The sequence below is a fragment of the Gopherus evgoodei genome, chromosome 2 (genome assembly GCF_007399415.2).
Source record: "Gopherus evgoodei ecotype Sinaloan lineage chromosome 2, rGopEvg1_v1.p, whole genome shotgun sequence".
NCBI lineage: Eukaryota > Metazoa > Chordata > Testudines > Testudinidae > Gopherus > Gopherus evgoodei.
In genome coordinates, this window is record NC_044323.1 from 98,632,067 (window position 1) to 98,651,667 (window position 19,601).

Below are 19,601 nucleotides of genomic sequence, written 5' to 3' on the forward strand. Positions count from 1 at the left end.
CTGTGTTGTTTTTTCTTTTATTCATATACAAAATTCTTCCCAAACATAATTGAATTAATTCAAGAACATCCATGTAAGACAAATATTAATATTCCAATTTTATACTGGTTGGGGGAGAAATGAGGTAGGCAGAAAGGCTAAGGGCCTTGCCGAAGACCAGTATAAAGTCTGTATCAGGGCTGATATTGGAGCTCTGCAATTCCTCAGCCTTAGTCCTGTGCTCATAGCATTAGGCATCAACTCTCTCTCTGCAGACCATAATTTATGTATAAAAAATTAAGGCTGGGATTCTCAAAGGAGCCTAAGATTTAGGCACACAGCACCTATTGAAAGCCAGTGAGTTAGAACACTTTGAATATTCCAGCTAAGGGAAGTGAAACCCTAAGAACTGGTTATCTGCTTCTCCAACCTCACCAGGTATCAGCAAATCCTGGTACTGCTCGCTGAAAAATTCATAGGGCATACTTTAGCTCTGTTAATTCTTTCACAGAAAGATGCCAAAAATAACCTGTCCAATCTCTCTTCTTTCTCCCCCCTCCCAATCATTACTCCCCCTTTTCTAGGGCTTGTAGAACAGTATCTGGTGAATGAGTGATTTAACCTTTTTCTTTTCCCCAGCAGTTGAAGCATGAATAATCTATGTGCCTATTATTCTACCCTGTGTAGAGAGCAGTATCTTTTAGTTCCCTTTCTAAACCCCCACCCCTAACCCACAACCAAATCGGAGAGCAACATTTTAAACTGCCTAAAACATACAGCTCTAGTACTGCCAGTTTTCCTTAGTGATTGCTTCTAGGCAAAACTTTAATATTACGGGGAGAGAGAGTGATTGATTGATTGCCTGGAATCAAGCAATTTTTTTTTTTACATCCGTAACTGATGCAGCAAGCCCAGAGCTGCCTGGGCTCTGAATTCCAAATCTCGAGGTGTTGGGGCTCAGCTTGGCAGATTAAACACGGGATAATTCCACAATGAAAACATCTGCATTAGAGGCTTCCGCAGTCCTCCCAGCATCTTTCGCAGGCGGGGTGTTGCTCAGCCCCTCAGAATTAGGACCGCTCGGAAGACAGGCCTGAGTGGGGATCCCAGGAGGCTGGAGCACAGCGAGCCTGTACCATCTCCGCGCGAAGGGGAGCAGAGCGGGGAGGCAGAGGAGGGCTGCGGTCTGTCTGCTGTACTGGCCCGGGGAAGGAAAACGAGCCTGGGAGGGAGGCGGCCCGCTGCAAGCTTAAGCGCCTGAGCGCCCAACTTCATCACCACGGACAGCCACCTCCAGGCTGAGTGCGCGCGGCTGCCTCCCCAGTCCCCTCGCCTCACCGCGGCATGGCCCAGGGCGCAGGCAGCGCCTGGCTTTTGCTTTTGCTTTGAAAAGCAGAGAAGGGAAGGCGAGAGCAAGAGCCCCGGAGGAGGAGGCGGGAGGAGCCGGGGAAGGGAGCGAAGCAAAGGGGAAGCTGGGGAGAATTTTCCACTCCCTCTTTTTCCCTTAGCGGCGGCTGCTGGCGGCGGCGGTGTTTCCTCCTGCTGGGAGAGGCGTGCAGGAGGAGGAGGCAGGCTCTGAGCCGCCTCCTCTGCTGCGGGAGCCTCTCTGGTTCCGTGTGCGTGCACGCGCCTGGGAGTGTGCGCGGGGCTCCCAGTCGGTGTGTATGTGTGCGTGCACAGGCTATATATACCCGAGCGGGGAGGCTATTGCAAGCGTCTCTCAGCAGCGCTGCTCTATGCAGAAGGAAGAGCTCAGCTGGTGTGACGGCAGCAGCAGCATTAGGAACACCAACGTTTTTGCTCCCTTCCTTCCCTCTCGGCCCCCCATTCCCTTCCCCCTCTTTGAGTGTTTTATTATTTCTCCCCGCCTTGGTTCTTCCTTCGGCCCCCCTTTTTGTTGTTCAAGGGAGGCGCGCACACAGCAAGAAGGGAAAGAAAAGTACTGGCACTTTTATCCTGTGCTGCTCCAAACCTAGAGGCAAGAGGCGAAGAGGGGGGGTTGGCTTCTACCACAAAGTAAAGCCCCGTCCCCCCTCCATTGCCTCGTCACGGGAAGGAGGGAAAGTGGAGGAAAGCAGCTATTCTGCGATTGGCCTTTGGAGTAAAAGGAGCCGGGAAGGGAAGGATGATTGTGGTTCCCGGAGCCGGCTGCAGGGCAGCCCTCTGCCTCTGGATTTTCAGCAGCATCAGCTGCAGAGCCAGGACTGCGCTCCCTGCATCCCGTGAGTACCCTTTGGAAAGAACCTTGGCCACGTTAAGATTCCCACGGTGACTCCGGAGGGAGGCTTCTCTGTGTTTGGGGCTTGTTTGGTTTGTTGTGTGCGGGCGCCGATGTGAAGTAACGCTCTTCTCAGCCAGTCAGCGGTGCAGCTGATTTGGGTGATGCTGGTGGTAGTTGAGGATGAAAGTTGGGAACCGGTACAGGATAGCTGGCTGGGTCTGCAGGATGGACCTGACATTCTTTTCCCAATTAGTTGGGTTGGGAATCGGGATCTGCCAGTACTGGAGCTGGACAGCTGTGTGAAGGGAAAAGGGAGACGTGGGCAAATTCCGCAACCAGTTGTGTGTGTATTTTGGAGAATAAAAAGCTTTGGTATTTTGAGGGGAGGGAAAGAGCTAGTGGCTTGTCTGGAGGGAGCTGAGGCAAGATGCTGTTGTCTTGGGAGTGAAGTTTTGCTTTCCAAGTTGTGTTGGCGCTGACCAGCCATTGCCCTCATAGTGAAGTGCTAGCGAAATAGTTAATCAGAAAATAAAATGCTGAACTTAAGAGAGCAAAGCACATGTATAGGACCGGATCCTGTTGCCAGTAATGACAGCGCACTCGTTGATTTCAATGGGGGCATTAAACCTTTAATGTTGCAATTAGCTATTAGTTTGCAGCAAAATATTCGCAGGTAAATGTCAGTGTGAAGTATTTCGTTGTTTCGCTGTAGCCGATGCAGAGAACGTGCCTTTTGAACGGTATTTTTAAAATGGATACTGACCTGATGTGTAGCATTTACAAAGGATCTGCGGTTCTAGCGGGGGAGAAGACATGCAGAAAACAGCCTTTTTATAGATAAGATGATGTTAAAATCTGACTGGGGGGGGTAATGACCATTTTCTGGATCAAGCAGCGAATTGTTTTGAAATGTATGTTGTATGGAGATGTGAGGATCTCCATTTCTTTTTTTTTTGTGGGTTTGAACAGAACTGTTAGGTTTGGGATCCGGAATACAACTGTACTTACCTGACTCACTGTATTTTCCCCACTTCATATGGTCAGTTCTGGAAAAAAAAAATCTAATGCGATTGAAATATATATGGTAATATATTTACCATATATTTAGACCGTTATATGTATTTAACAGGAGAGAGAAACAGACACTGTATTGTATCCTAAGCCTCTCAGGCTGTAGTCTTCAGCTGTTTTTCCCCTTTCCTTTAGGAGCAACACCAATACAGAAGATTATTACTTTTGACTTGATTGTTCATCTCAGTTTTGTTCTGAATGTGATTTCTTCATACTCTGTAATAGGTCATTGTGCATAACTGGAATACTCAGAAAAAGACATAGTAACTTAAGTTACCATAATTCTGTTCTTGGGACATAAACTTCCATGCAGTTTTAGGTAATAGGTATTTTATAATGCCGTAGCTAACGTTTATAGTTCTGCTACAAGTTTAAATTTGAGACCAACATACAGTATCTTAAAATTGTCATAGTATTTGATTACACACTGAACATATGTTTAATGTTAGAAAAAGTTTGATAAGTTTTTTTTATTAAAAATACTTTTAAAATAAAGGCAGGTAAAGCATACATATCATAATGATGAAAAGTAAAAAAACTCACTGATCTTTGCAGATACTCTGTATTAAATTGAAAGAGCACTATACACAACTCCTTATGCAGAGTATAGAGTTCGCACTTATTTTTTGATTCACTAAAAGTGAAATGTAGATGGTTTATAGTCAATGGAAATATAGCTACAAACAGATATCAATCTCCCTTACCATTGGCAACAAGACTGTGAACATAACATATGAAAAATGCATTCATTTCTGTTCAGAAACAATATAGGACTTGCCATTCCCAGTGCTAGTGAAATGTTTCTAGAGTAGGCACTCACAAATCATGTCTGTCAGCTAACTGGATATTATCTTGCACACTTTGGTATAAAAACTGATTGATTATTTTGCTTTAATTCTGTTGTCTCCAGCTAATTGTAAGTTGAATTGATGATCATACTCTTGGAATAGAAGCCAATTGCCTCAGTTGTCTTGTTGGCTCTGGCTTGTGGAGGATTGATAGACTTCATGAAATAAAAGGAATATTTATAATTTTAGTATACAACTAATTTCCACTCAAACTGTTGCTTTAGGCCCACTACTAAAAGCATAAAAATCTCCAGTGTTTCACTACGGAAAACAGGAGTATAAACAATCTTAAAATTTCTAGAAAGCAGACTGTAAGTTTGGTGTACTATGAATATACTAAATATTTGCATAAGACACTTGTATCCATTATTCCCTTGTCTGATCCTGCTCCCATGGAAATAAATGTCAAATTTCCATTGGCTTCAGTGAGAGCGGAATTGGACCCCGTGTTCTCATTTTCCTTCTACTTTCACAGATTAGATCTCAAGTTTTCATTTTCTCTGTACTTTTCACTAAGCCTCTCTATTTCACTGAAATTATGCCTGTCAGTTAGTCTGACCGTATATGTGTCAGTGTGAAAATAAACATGTTATGAAAGTGATAAAATATAACCCAAGGATGAATTGGGGAATCCGAGTGTGGGTATTTAGTATAATAAGCATGCACTGAACACAAGAAACTAATATAGCATTATCTATAACTCTCCTTTGTTCATGTTTGCTTTTGAACTTGGTTGAGATTTTCAAAACCTTATCAATAAGTTCTTCATATGGTATATTTCTGGTTAAGATTTAATAGACAGGGGATCAAAACTCTCTCAACTGTTTGAATCCAGGCTAATGAACAGCTCAGCCAGGAGAGGTCATCACAAGACAAAGTAACATGGAAAATCCAAATTTAGTGCTTTTTTTGCTACTTTACCTGGCTTATGGATGTGATGGTAAGAAAGTGACTGAGTAACTTTCAGTTAATACATTTTCATTACAAAAAATAATTTGCCTACTTGATAAACATATTAGGATGAGTCACTCTTTGGATCATCTACTTCTAGGCAAAAGCAACTCTATTGTAAAAAACATTGCCTCTCTCAGCTAGAACATGTTTTCAGTGACTGTTAATGTTCAACATAAGTCACTTCAGCACAAAATTTCTGACTACTAAATCTGCATTTAAAGTTATATGAATGTGAATGCTTTTGCAATATGACCGATTGCATTATTTTAGCTGAAGCAGCAACTCATTTACCCCATTTTTACAACAGGCTGAAAACATGAATTGCTGTGTTTAGCTGTATATACGTATGGAAAATGTGCTTTATCTTCAAGTTAGTCAGACTTTCGGGGGGGGGGGGGTAGAAATGTGATATCCCCTTTCAAAGTTTGAGTCACGATACAGGAAGCCTTATTTCTAGGATGGAAAAAAGTAGAAATGGAGATATTGTCTAACTCAGTGTTTGAATGTTGTATAGGTGGGGAGGTACAGAAAAGCCTATTAAAATGGTATTTGGGAGTATCTTTAGAAAAGAATGCAGAGTAAACATTTTATACTCTGTATACTTCAAGATGAGAAAATGGGTCTTGATTATTTTATCACATCTGACTTTGTTTTCTTTAGGTCCTATTCCATAAATACAAGGAAAAGATCTTAGAGGACTTAAGCCCAATTCTACAAAACATTTAAAGTTGTGCTTAACTTTAAGCATGTGAATATCTCCATCTTTATCAAAGAACTTAAGGATGTACTTGTATAAGTCCCATTGAAGTTAATAGGGCTTTAGCACATGCTTAAAAGTGATCACATGCTTAGCGTTTTGCTGAATTTGGCATGGCCAGACATATCCCTCTGATTGTCTCTGTACACTTCTTTTGCATTAAAATTAAAAAGAAACCAACAAGCAGTTTGTTTTTTAAATTTTCAGTTAACATTAAACTTGTATACTTCATGGTAGGTGACTGTAGCTGAATGAATATATATATATTATTTGTGAATGAATAAATGTATATGAAATATACTGCTAATCTATTATAAAATTGGTGGTAACAAAAGAATATTCTTTCACCTTACTGAAAGTGTTTCCTCAGCCCCAGTTTGGCCAAAAACAGGAAAAAAAAATCTGCTATTCCAAGGAGATGAAAGGCTTGTGTTTCAAAGGGCACTAACTCATGTGCTTGGACCTCCATGCACAAACTGATTGCATACGCTTACCAGTGCATATAAAGTAAGATCCAAAGCCCACTGGAGTTGATGGGAGGCTTTCCATTTACCAAATAGGCACTGAACTATATTATGGAATGTGCACATGCAAAAACTATTGTGCTTAGTGTTTTTATGCAATTAATATGCAAATTATCATACAGAAGCCATGTGTTGAAAATTTGGCCCTATAGGTCTTCTCTTCCAAACAAATCAAATGTCTCTTCTGAATATTCCCTCATGTTTGTTCTTGGGTATCATTAGTGTGCATAAGCAGCAGAAAAGTTTCATTGAATACAATAACTATTTAGCATTTTAAACAGACATTGAAAACTACAGCTGAATTTGTCTAGCTGACACCACATTGGAGGTATGACATACAACTTTTTTTTCTGGAGAAGTTCTTTGTTTATAAGATTTAAAAGATCCAATTGAAACTAATCACATGGCATGTTCAATTTTTAGTAATGTTAGCAATATTTAAGACTTGGAAATATTCTAATATTAAAGCAATATGTTACACAAAGCCACATGTGCCTTTGCATTCTTTCTCCATGTATAGGTCTGGTTTGCCTCTGGTTAGTACGGTTTGACCTAGGTGGATGTAGCAGCCTGCTTAATGTGTGCACAATACTGAACTGCTGAGGGGGCACTGACCACCCACAGTAGCACTCTGAGCCCCAGACTGTAACCCAGGCCTAGTAAAGAGTGGAAGCCAGGAGGAGGAGCTGTTTTGGAGAGTGAGCCCACACAACACTCAAACCACAGTGAAAGCTCCTGTTCCGTGGGTCTTGGCCCAGCTCCAGGCCAAACCTGAGCAGCACTATAATCCTGGGCTCCAGCTCACAAACTGTAAGGCCCAGCTGGTCTTGAAACCAGGCCTAGGGAGCTGCCAGGAAGCTCCACATTGCAACCCAGGAGCAGCTGTAACCAGCTTGTCCTCCACACCCCACTCTGGACACAGACCGTGGGAAGTCCCACCTCAAGGGATCCAACAGGCAGCAGTGTCTTAGCTTTCTGCCTTCTATAAACCCAAGGGGAGTTCCACACTGTTGCAGGAACACTTCCTGGATCTCCTATACCTGCCATGACCATTCTTAGTTTGTGCTCTCAAGCTCCTGTTTTTGACCTTGGCTTGATTTGGACTCTGCCACCTGGAACCAAAGAGCTTGTTTTAATAAATTCTTAATTAAAACATTCATATTTGCAATATGGCTTTCTAGTGATATCACACTTAAACTCCTTCATCACACAATTCTAATTCCACAACCTTCACATATCAAAATAGATTACCTGTGTGATGGGATATGTCTCCTGTGAAATAAAGTACAGTGATTGTAAGATTTTCACAAATAATAAGCAGATTAAATATATTTAATGCATTAGCACTAAAGTATTCCTGGAATAATATGTTCAGGTCATTGAAAAATAGGCATTTTAAGGCCAATGTTTGAGTGGGTCTCCTTAAGGGCACCTGTAAAATGTCATTGTGTAAACACAAAATGACTACTTAGTTTCAAACGCATAATGCTGCATGCAAATGAAGAGAAACCTAATATGCAAAGTAGCATTTCTGTATTCTATTAAATCTTAATGTGCAAATGCAACTTTTGAATATGAAAAATTGAGACCTTCACTGAAAAATGAACCTTTCTGGTTTTTTCTAGGTTTAACTTTCCAGCAGTAGTTGCCAAAAACACGTTTCACAAATGACTTTATAAACTCTACATACACAAATGCAATAAAAAATTCTCCAACATTAAATCAATAAGATGTTTATATACTGCATGCTGTATGAAACTATTTTGTTTTAGGGTAGTGTGAGTATTAAGGGCAATATGTGATCCCATGTGAGGAAATCTTGCTTTATCAATCATAATGTTTGAAATATACATAATTAGCAAATATATTTAAATATTGACTTCCTCTCCACTAAAAAGCAACAAACTGTCATGAGTAAACAACATATACACAGAAGTTTATATAAAAATAATTTACTTGAAAACTAATAAGAATCCCTCTGAGGCCCCAGTTCAGTAGTCTATCCCTATTAGTAAAGAATTTAAGCATGTGGTTTAAATTAAGCATATGCTTAGGTGCTGAATGAGTCACTGAGTAATGTTCCTGAGTTCATTGAAAAATGCTGGACTTTAGCACATGATTAAATGCTTTGTTGATATGGGGTCAAATGCATGTAGGAATCAAAGTTGAGGTGGAGGGTAAACATGCCTTCTGATTATATCACTGGCAGCATGACAGTAGATATTCCTCCTTTTTTAGTACATTGTGGTCAGTGATGCTTAAAAATGCAAAGTACAGAAGGAAATGTTATGATTACTAAATGTTTTATTTCTGAATCTGTTAATCTTCTAGCAACACTACATTTTATTTAAAAAATAATTATCTTCTGCTAGCGTGGAAATGAAGATGATAAAATATATCAAAAACATACTTGAGGAGGAACAGTCATATTTGCAATTGAAATATACAGTAACAGGGTGACAAGATTCTCCTGCTTGCTTACCCTGTTAGCAGGTATTAGATTTCTGCAGGGAGATGCAAGTTAATTGTTGCTGAGTCACTCAGGCAGACATAGCTCCATACTGAACAGTAGATATGGTAGCCCTCTAGCAGAGGCAGCTAAGGTTTGAGACTAGTCCCGATGGAGGGAAGAGCTAGGGAATAGGTTGAAGTGCTTATAGGGCTATTTTGGAATTAATAGAGGTAGTAAAGCCAGATTCCAGAAGCAGGTGTCTTTCTGACTCTACAGTGAGTATGCATGTAGCTTGTTTTTGTAGTTGAGTGGGGTGACTGTGAGCTTTCACTTTTCAAGCTTACTCTTACCTTGATATTTTACAAAGCAAGTTTTATTTTCTGAATCTAGCGTAACAAAGATCTCATTCCACTGCGTTCCCCTTCCTCTTTTCTACTTTGTACCATTTTTGTAATTTGGCTTATAGGGAGAATAGTTGCAGTGTAGGTATGTTGACACCTTATGAATATTTTTCTATGAGTCTGATCTCCTGTTTTACGGGCTTCCCCCCCCCCCCCGTCAGGCCTTCAGGTTAAAGGTGGAATTATTTACATAAGTCTATACATGGATTTTGAAGGCATGTGTATTAAATGTTTAATTCAAATGTGCTCAGAGTTCACTTAGGCATACAGGGAAAAAGTGCTTGTGTGTCTGGGACAAAGGCTAGGATGAGAGCCAGAAATTTAGGATATTTGTCCTGAGCTAAAAGTGTGCTGTAAATTTTTAATTACATGTGGGTTATTGCAGTGTTCTGGCATCAATCCCTGGAAAACACAGAGTAGGCTGTAGGTTGGTGTTTGTGTTTGTTTTTTTGACAGCTGTTTATTTACTTTTAGAATGTCATTATGGAGGAGGGAGTGTCCCGCAAGCAATGAAAAAGAGATGCCTTGGGATATCTGTGCTTGAGGCAATCTAATGAAATGTCTGTATGGAAGCCTGTAGTCGCTGAAGGGGAGTATTACAATCTGCATAGAATGAAATATGACATCTCTTTATGTTTGTTACAGACTAATGGCTTAATTGGATAGGCCAATGGCTCAGACTGTTTTTCTCAATCGGATATTATGTTCCTTTTACTTGGAATAATTATACATTTAGGTAAATTTTCTTAGTAAAAGTATCATACAAATTCTGCTCTCTTACATCTGTGTAAATCTCAGATAACTGCACTGAAGTCAATAGACTTCCTCTGGAGTTACACTAGTGCATCAGAGCGATATTTAATTTATAGTTTATTTACAGGTTTGTCCAGTCTGCTAATGTTGTTCCATATATCAGCTATTTATCTACAAACAGTGACTGTTTGATATGATTGGATTGCTGATACATGTGCAATTATTGGATACAGGTAGTATAGCTTATAAGTCATAACAGTTCAAAGGTTTTAAGTTAGTTCAGTTGTTTAAGCTAACGAATAAAGAGAGGACCACTAAATACCATGGTGTTTGATTTTCATTCAGTACCTGCGTGTTTCATAAAATTAGAATGGGAAAAACTGCAAGTACTATATCAGATTTAACTACTGCATGTACTTATATCAGTCTCTTCTCTTACAGAATAGCATTCATTGATAGATACTTTACATTTCTGCAGGTAGGGTGTACAGATATTGTGGATTAAATTTCTTTGTCAGACAGGGACAGGAGTAACATACCATGAAAAGTTATTAGTTTCTTTTGTTTCAAACTGAAAAGTCCCTGTATACTATGAGACATTACATAGAGTTTGCCAGTTGATTGGTAGTCATGTACCCTGATTTTATTGGCTCTAGAAAGCTTTGCCACAGCTTCTGGAATTCCGCTTCTGCTATAGGTGCCCTACATAGTCAATGAAATACTTCTTACATACTAAGTGAGAGTTAGATTGGGAAAGTTTTACAGTAGTATTAGAGTGTAGGAAAGACCTTCATTTTATTTACGTTATCCATCAATGAAAGCAGTAGGTTATGCTAACTTGTCAGTTTTCATTTTCTAAAAACTGGGGATGTTCCTGTTTCCAGAGCCTGCCCATTTTACTTTTTCCAAACTCTCCCACCCAAAGATGTATTATCCTGGTGCTATAACCAATAGCACACTGCACAGCTTAAACAGCTAAGACCTAAGCCGAAATGCATGCCTAGATGCATTACTGAAATGATCCCTTGCACTGCCCTCTTCCCTTAGTATGTCTGTCTTGTTTTTCATTTGAAAATTTGGTTACCCAATTGGATCTTCAGTTGTAGAGATGAGGGGAAGCATTATGGATTTTATCACTCCTAGTTTTTTCAGCATGGATTTATAACCCACATCCACTTCTATGCAGCCTTTTCTCTCATTCCTCTCACAGGAGCTAATACTTCTCAGGAGGGCACTTGCACTACCAAATGCACATGAAATCAGTAGTAAAATGTCCTGACATTTTTCACTCCTTCATGTGTGCAGACACTGAGAACCGAAAAAAGAATTATTGCTGTAAAATGAGCCATGATGCTCTTGGATGGGGAGCTGGGGAGGGCTAGTCATAAGTGTCTTAAGAACCCAAATTTCCTAGTGGATTCTTAGTGTCTTATTAATTTAGGTGGAATAAATAGTCCAAAAGTGTTAACATAACTCGGGCATTGTCCAACATTACACAGTTTTAAACAAGGCATGGGGTTTGGTATACAGAAACCTCAGCCTGCTTTAATACCATAGCAAACATGCCTTTGAACATTGTTTGTTTGTATCTTTTTATTAAAGATTAAGAAAGGAAGGGAAAGAGTTAAATGATTTGGCATCTAAAGTATTTATTTCATTTTAACAAAACCATTTTCCCCCTTTCCCTTTATCTAGAGTTTTTAGAAGGAAAATCCCACTTGTTTGATAGTCTCTTAGATACCGTCAAAGATGGCAATAACTATCCTTTTGGGGAAAAGAGGAGAAGTTAGTTGAGATGGGCTTGGGCTGTTTAGATAAGTGGTTCTCAAACTAGGGCCGCTGCTTGTTCAGGGAAAGCCCAGAATTAATAAGAATTAGTGTAAATGGGGGAGTTAAGTTCCAGGGAAATTTTTTGCCCCCCCTCCACACTCTCTCTCTCTAAATTTTAAACAAATGGTTTAATACTGTACATAGCAATGACTGTGAAGCTTGGTTGAGGTGGTGAAGTCAGAGGGAGCTGAGGGGCTGCCAGTCCACCCTGGTTCCAAGCGCCCGCCTGGCTCCATCAGGCTGTTCTTTCTGCAAGCAGTGGACATAGCAAGCAGCTGCCAACAATGTTATAAGGGAGCATTGCACAACTTTAAACAAGCATGTTCACTAATTGATCAGCAACATAACAATGAAACAACGTTAACCGGGATGACTTTAAGTGAGTAGTTACTATAACATTTCCTTATTCACTTTTCTCCATGATTTTATAGATCTCTATTATATCCCTGCTTAGTCCATCTCTTTTTTAAACTGAGAATTGCTTGTCTCTTTCATGTCTCCTCACATGGAAGCTGTTCCATACCTCTAATCATTTTTGTTGCCTTTCTCTATACTTTTTCCACTTCTAATGTACCTTTTTTGGAGATGGAACAACAGAACTGTTCATGGTATTCAAGGTGCTGGCATTCCATGTATTTACATAGTGACATTAAGATATTTTCTGCCTTATTATCTGTCCCTTTCCTAATATTCTAATAGATTTTTTTGACCACCACTGCCCACTAAGTGGATGTTTTCAGAACTATCCACAATGACTCCAAGATTTTTCTTGAGCGATAAAAGCTAATATAGACCCCTTAATTTGTATGTATAGATGGGGTTATATTTTCTAACGTGCATTACTTTATATTTATCAATACTGAATTTCATCTGTCATTTTGTTGTCCAGGGTCACCTAGTTTTGTGAGATCCCTTTATAACTTAGTTAAATCGAAAACAGACTAGTCTTGAGTAATGATGTCATCAGCAAACTTTGTCACCTCACTCTTTACCCCCTTTTCCAGATCACTTATTAATATGTTGAACTGGCCCCAGAACAGATCCTTGGGGGACCCTGCTATTTACCTCTCTCCATTCTGAAAACTGACCATTTATTTCTACCCTTTACTACCTATCTTTTAACTATTTTAGTGATCCATGAGAGCACCTTCCCTCTAATCCCATGATTGCTTACTTTCCTTAACAGACTTTTTGGTGAGGGATTTTGTCAAAGGCTTTATCATAAACAGATGGTTAAGGGTTAATGTCTCTCTTACCTGTAAACAGTTAAGAAGCTAAGTAAACCTGGCTGACACCTGACCAGAGGACCAGTGGAGGGACAAGATACTTTCAAATCTTGGTGGAGGGAAGTCTGTGCTTTTTGTTTTTGTTCGTTGTTCGCTCTCAGGACTGATAGGGATGGGACATCATTCCAGGCTCTCCACATCTTTCTGAATCAGTCTCTCATGTTTCAAAACTGTAAGTAAAATAGGCAAGGCGGATTAGTCTTATGTATGTTTTCTCAACTTGTAAATGGTTCTTTTGCTGGAAGGATTTTTACCTCTGTTTGCTGTAACTTTGAATCTAAGGCTGGGGGGTGGTCCCTCTGGTCTATATGAATCTGAGTACCCTGTGAAGCCTTTTCCATCCTGATTTTAGAGAATTTTTACCTTTTTCTTCCTTTAATTGAAAGCTTTCTTTTTAAGAACCTGATTGATTTTTTCCCCCCTGTTTTAAGATCCAAGGGATTGGGTCTGAACTCACCAGGGATTGGTGGGGGGGGGAAGGAGGGGAAAGGTTAATTCCTCTTTGTTTTACGATCCAAGGAGTTTGGATCTGTGTGAAGTCTCTCAAGGCAACCCAGGGAGGGGAAAGTCTGGGGGGGAAAAGGAGGGGGATGGTTGGTTTCTCCTTGTTTTAAGATCCAAGAGGTTTTGGATCTGTGTTCCCCAGGGAAGGTTTTAGGTGAACAGAAAGTGTGCTAGACACTAAATTCTGGCTGGTGGCAGCATACCAGATTTAAGCTAGTAATTAAGCTTAAAAGTGTTCATGCAGGTCCCCACTTCTTGTACCCTAAAGTTCAAAGTGGGGGGGGGAACCTTGACAGGCTTTCTGAAAGTCTAAGTACACTAAACCCACTGGATCACCCCTCTCCACATGTTTGTTTGACACACTCAAATTCTAATAAATTGAAGAGATGTGATTTCCTTTTACAACAGTTGTATTGACTCTTCCCCTACATATTTTATTAATCTGTGTCTGATGATTCTGTAGCCTTTTTAAAATTTACATTGAATGTAGTGATTTTTGTATCAAACTAGCATGTATTCTGCTCCCATTGCTACAGTTTCAAACTCAGAGTGAAAATCACTTCCGGTACATTTCTCAAATTTGGAGACTCCAAAAGCACAAACACCAAGGATAGTGACCACACACACAATCACAAGTACTAAGTCTTATCTGTACCATACGTTTATATTAAATCAATAAGTAAAGCAACAATTACCCATGCACATATAAATCCTACAGAAATCAGTCTTAGTCACTGCATGGAAGTCATACTCTTATTCCCAAAGATATGCCAGGAGCTGATGAATCTCTCAACAGACAATCATTAACAGATGTGGTTGCTGCTGGGGTCTTCTCTTCACGTCTGTGACGGGGGGACTAGGCTCAGAGGCACCTTGCTGGAAGCCTCAGGGTCCTGCCACACCCATCCTAGGAAAAGAGCAGTAGAAAAATCTTCCAAGCTGCCCAGAGAGGCTGCAGGAAAACAGCCAATCGGGGGAGCTGGAAAGGGCTAGCCAGTCAGAGGGTTGCAGGCTAGTATAAAAAGTTGCAGTGCAGACCAAAGTCAGTTCTTTGCTGGAGTCAGAAGTGCAACTGGTGCTCCTGGCTGGCTAAAGGGACTGTAGCACCATGGACAGCTCAGTGCTGATAGACACTGGGAGAGCAAGAAAGAGCTCCTGGGTGATAAAATAAATTGGCTACAATTCTTTACTATAGCTCAGGGATCGGCAACCTTTGGCACCATGGCCTGCCAAGATAAGCACCCTGATGGGCCGGGCTGGTTTGTTTACCTGCTGTGTCTGCAGGTTTGGCCGATTGCGGCTCCTGTTGGCTGCGGTTCGATGCTCCGGGTCAATGGGGGAGGTGGGAAGTGGCGTAGGCTGACGGATGTGCTGGTCACTGCTTCCCACCGCCCCCATTGGCCTGGAGTAGTGAACCATGGCCAGTGGGAGCCATGATCGGCCAAACTTGCAAACACGGCAGGTAAACAAACCGGCCCGGCCCACTAGGGTGCTTATCGTGGCAGGCTGTGTGCCAAAGATGGCTGATCCATGGTAAGCTTCAACCAGTTTACCTGTTACTGAAGTTAGGCTTACTGGCTAGTAATTGCTAGGATCACCTCATAACACCCAAATTTTTTAATAAGGTTTATATTAGCTATTCTTCAGTCATCCGGTGCAGAGACTGATTTAAGTAATATGTTACGTACCATAGTTAGTAGTTCTTTGATTTCATATTTGATTTCCTTCAGAACTCTTGGATGAATACCAGCTGATCCTGGTGACATATTACTATTAAACTTTATCAGTTTGTTCCAAAACCACCTGTATTGTCTCAGATTGAGGTGTCAATCTCTTGTTGCTGTTAAAGTCCAAAACCAGGTCTGGGATTGAGCTGGAGCTGGTATTGGTATTGATGTCGTCTGGTCAGGACATTTCTGAGGATTAGGATGTAGGTGGCCTGGGGACCCAGGAGACAGTGGGGGTGGCAACCAGTATGGTGAAACTCGCTCCATTAACCTATGTCTGTTCTTGAAATTGTTCTGTTTGTTTCCCTACAGAATCTTCGTTTAAGAACCCAAAAGGGAGTGTTGTGGAATAACCCATCTCCTCGTTATTTTGTACACCAATTAGGCTTAATAGCCAACATATCAATATGGCTCATTAATGTCTGGCTCCACATCTCCTGTTTTTAACAAGCATAATTTTTTTAATATTAGTTTATTCCTTCTCCTTTTCACACATTTTCCCCATCAATATGTTATAAGTTATTGAGTATCAGAGGGGTAGCCGTGTTAGTCTGGATCTGTAAAAGCAGCAAAGAATCCTGTGGCACCTTACAGACTAACAGACGTTTTGGAGCATGAGCTTTCGTGGGTGCATGCATCTGAAGAAGTGGGTATTCACCCACGAAAGCTCATGCTCCAAAACGTCTGTTAGTCTGTAAGGTGCCACAGGATTCTTTGCTGCTTATAAGTTATTGTAACACTTTATGAATTTTCACATACTTTTTACAGTTGAGCTCACAATTTGGGTAAATTTGCAGGCCTAGTTGTCACAACAGTTTCATGGCCCAGATAATCAGAGATTTTAGAGGTTTCTCTCCATTTCAATGGGAGCTAGGTGCCCAAATCCCTGTGAAGGTGTGGGTCCATGAGTTTAAAGGAACATGGTTTCTTTTGCCTCAGAAACGTTAAGCAGACATAGTCACAAGCTGACACTGGCTCTTTTTAGAGGGAGCTGGGCCAGTGCTCCTGTCTCACCAACTTGCTTCAGTTGGACTTACAAGAGGCACCTGGCTGTAGAGCAGTGGTGGGCAACCTGCAGCCTGCATGCGACCTGTCAGGGTAATCCACTGGTGGGCTGTGAGACAGTGTTTACATGCAGCCCCCAGTGGCCACAATTCGCCATTCCCGGCCAATGGAAGCAGGAAGCAGCACAGTCCTCAAGGACTATTTGAGAACTTGGGGAAATGTGGGAAACTCCTGGCTATGTTTTGAGGGGACTGTGCCATGTTGTGGGGTGAGTATGGTGTATCTGGAGAAGCTGTTTGGATGGATAAGGAAAAGGGCAGGGGGCTGCCTGGCAGAGGCATAGTTTGTTTTTTTTTTTTCTTTTGTGAGTTGGGGAGAGGTATGTTACAAGCCAGCTGGATCCTTAAATGAAATTGGGCCCAGTGCTCCTGTTCCAGCCCAGGTATTCCCTGGATTGGTGTAATGAGGCAGGAAAGCCTGCCTCTTGGAGTTACAATGAGCTCACAATTCTGAGAGGAAGAGTATGGAGGGGGATGATTGTCTCAAAGCAGCAGTTGAGGGCTGCAGGGAACAAGACTAGCTCATGCGGAGACATTGACTTGTGACCCAGCTCTAGGTAGAGGTTGGGGAACTCCTGTACTTAAGTGGAAAGACACTGAATAGGGTTTGGGGGCTGAAGGGCCAGAGTGTGAGGACTATATAAATTGGATCCCAGGAGGGGAGAGTTTTGATTAACTTTAGCCTATGAACTAGTATTTACTGAGCAGCCTGAGACAGGAAACTGTTTCTTGCAGAGCAGAGGGGTTTCTTGCAGGGCTGCCCTGAGGCCACCTAGGGAGGCTACTCATTGACATAGTCTTCCCTGTAGAGAGAACACATGAAAACCACTGAGTATTTATCTTCCTCTCCCCTCCTATTCTGCACATTTTGTCAGTGGGTCATTGAACAAATGCAAGCTAAAATAACATCAGAGGCCCAGAAAAATAAAAGCCCTGTTCAGAAAAAGTCAATTAACTCCAGAATGAAGATCTACTCAATGAAGCTGAGAAAAATGTGAAAACCAAAGCCTATTTTCATTAAATACATACTCCCAGAAATCTATCTTCATTGAAACCAAAAAGCCCTGTTTTATTTCTAAAGGATAAATGACAAAGTGAAGTACAGTATGTGAATGAGAGGGAGAGAGAGAAATTGGCTTAAGATGCACAGAGCAACAACTTGTGTGACTGAAGTAGCACTCAACTTTTTAGCTTTTCCTTAGGTCCTTAATTCCTTTAACTAATCACTTTGTTCCTTTTTCAGTGACTTTTTTTGAGTTCTTTGTTAGATTCCAGAACAAGATTTCAAGAATCTTCTGTGCTATCAATGTGGGGAAATAAGAGGTAATGCAAACAAAGTACAAGATTGTACCTGCTCCCAGAGAGAAGGAGCAACAATTTTTTTCTCTTGGTTCCTATATGGGGAGCTATAGAGGCTACTTCTCCTTTGATCTTGTATTGTTTGTGCTCAGAGAGTAGGACAATGATGCTGCTGACATTTGTGTCTACAAAGAAGGTTGCACTAGGGGGGAATGGGGCCAGGAACTGATGGATGGATACTGAATTGCTCTGAAATGGCTGTATTTGTGTTCTGAGAATTAATGTTCCTACTTAAACACAAAGGTGACTTTGATCATTTTACCTTATGTGTTTTAGGAGCCTAAGTCCAGTTGACTTTAGATGTGATTTAGGCCCCTCAGTGCCTACATGAACAATTAAACTGTGACAAACTGGGTTCTGAATTTATCCAGCACAGAACTGCTGTGGTCCAAGTGTCCACGTGCATCCTGTTTCTAACCTATTAACATTTTGTTAGTACTTTGATCTAGTCGTCTTTGAAACCGGGCTAGCTCAAAGCACATTAACTGCTTATGGACAGACAGCAACAGGCTAGTGTGGGGTAGTCTCACACCAACTTGCTGTGTTCTGATTAGTCATGTAAACCAGTACTAAATCACTTAAGTCCAGGTTTCGAAAGGAACTTTTTAGACACCTAAATCCCACTGATTTCAGTGGGAGTTGGGCACCAAAGTACCTCTCTGAATCTGAGCCTTGTCCATGGAAAACTGAAAAGCAATGCCTTAAATACCTTTTAAAAAATCTGAACCAAAGTGCCTAAATCACTTTTCTAAATGAGACTTAGGTGCTGAAGACGCTTATGTTAAAATTGTCAAAGCACCTGTTTCTAAAAGCTCCTGCTTTGCAGGTACAAATCTGCATCATCCCCTTCAGGCTGCTGCTTGGGATACTGGGTTTCTTTTTATGTAAGGTACAGCACTGTGCCTAACAACAATACATTCTTAAAGCTCAAAAGTGGCAGTCTCGAAGTTAAATAGCTGAATTACACCCTTATTACAAATGTGAAGCAAAACTAAAACAGCATTTAAAATGCTTTTTATTCTCTCAAATTCTTGAAGCTTGCCAACTACTGCTGTTCATTCCAGATATGTCCAAGAAGAACACACCTACTGAGCTGCTGAATGTGGTCGATATCTATTAATTGTTGGGGCATACCTAAGGAGGGCTTGATCCATCTCCAGTTGAGGTCAGTCACAAAACCCTCATTGACTTCAATGAGACCCTGCAATATTTAGCTGATAAAGAGCTGAATACTTTAAAAGGAGATGTTTAATTTAAATGGAAGTTTGGAACCTAACACTTCTGAACATTCAGCCCAATAACTATAGCAAGGTAAGTGGAAAACCAGTAGATGAAGGATTAACAATCTCATGATATAGTACTGATTTGTCTTCTAGAGTAAGGGCCAGAGTCTGGTTTCCCATTGTGGCTGCCTTTTGCACACTGGTGCAGTCTTGAGATTTGTACTCTCTTGCTAGAAGGGATAAAGAAGTGGTGTCATGGCCAATAGATATGTCTAGAGAGAGGCACATTGCCAGCCTCAGGAATTTGCAGCCAGAATGCCTCTGGCTACTGCTACTTGGGTGCTACCCTTTGGATTCAGAAATTACAATAAGCCTGTCATGGTATAATCCCCACTCTGAACCTTAGTGTCCAAAAGATGAGGTACCAGCATGAATTCTTCTAAGCGCAATTACCAGCTTAGTACTTGTAGCGCTGCCACCAACCAGTTATTCCAGTGCCTGGTACACTCTGGTCCCCCCCCAAACCTTGCCTGGGGACCCCCAAGACGCAGACCCCTCTGGATCTTAACATAAAGAAAGTAAACTCTTTCCCTCACCGTTGCCTCTCTCAGGCTTCCCCACCCTGGGTACCCTGGAAGATCACTGTGA

At 41.1% G+C, this 19,601-nt stretch overlaps 1 protein-coding gene across 1 annotated transcript in view; it reads left to right on the top strand.

Moving 5' to 3' along the window:
* Positions 1-1,654: 1,654 nt before the first annotated feature.
* Positions 1,655-19,601, top strand: part of CNTNAP2 (contactin associated protein like 2) — a 1,679,055-nt gene continuing 1,661,108 nt past the window's right edge. Inside the window, exon 1 of the mRNA XM_030551435.1 lies at positions 1,655-2,201. Within this exon, the coding sequence (XP_030407295.1) occupies positions 2,105-2,201 (97 nt within the window). The 5' untranslated portion in view covers positions 1,655-2,104. The remainder of the gene's footprint in view (positions 2,202-19,601) is intronic.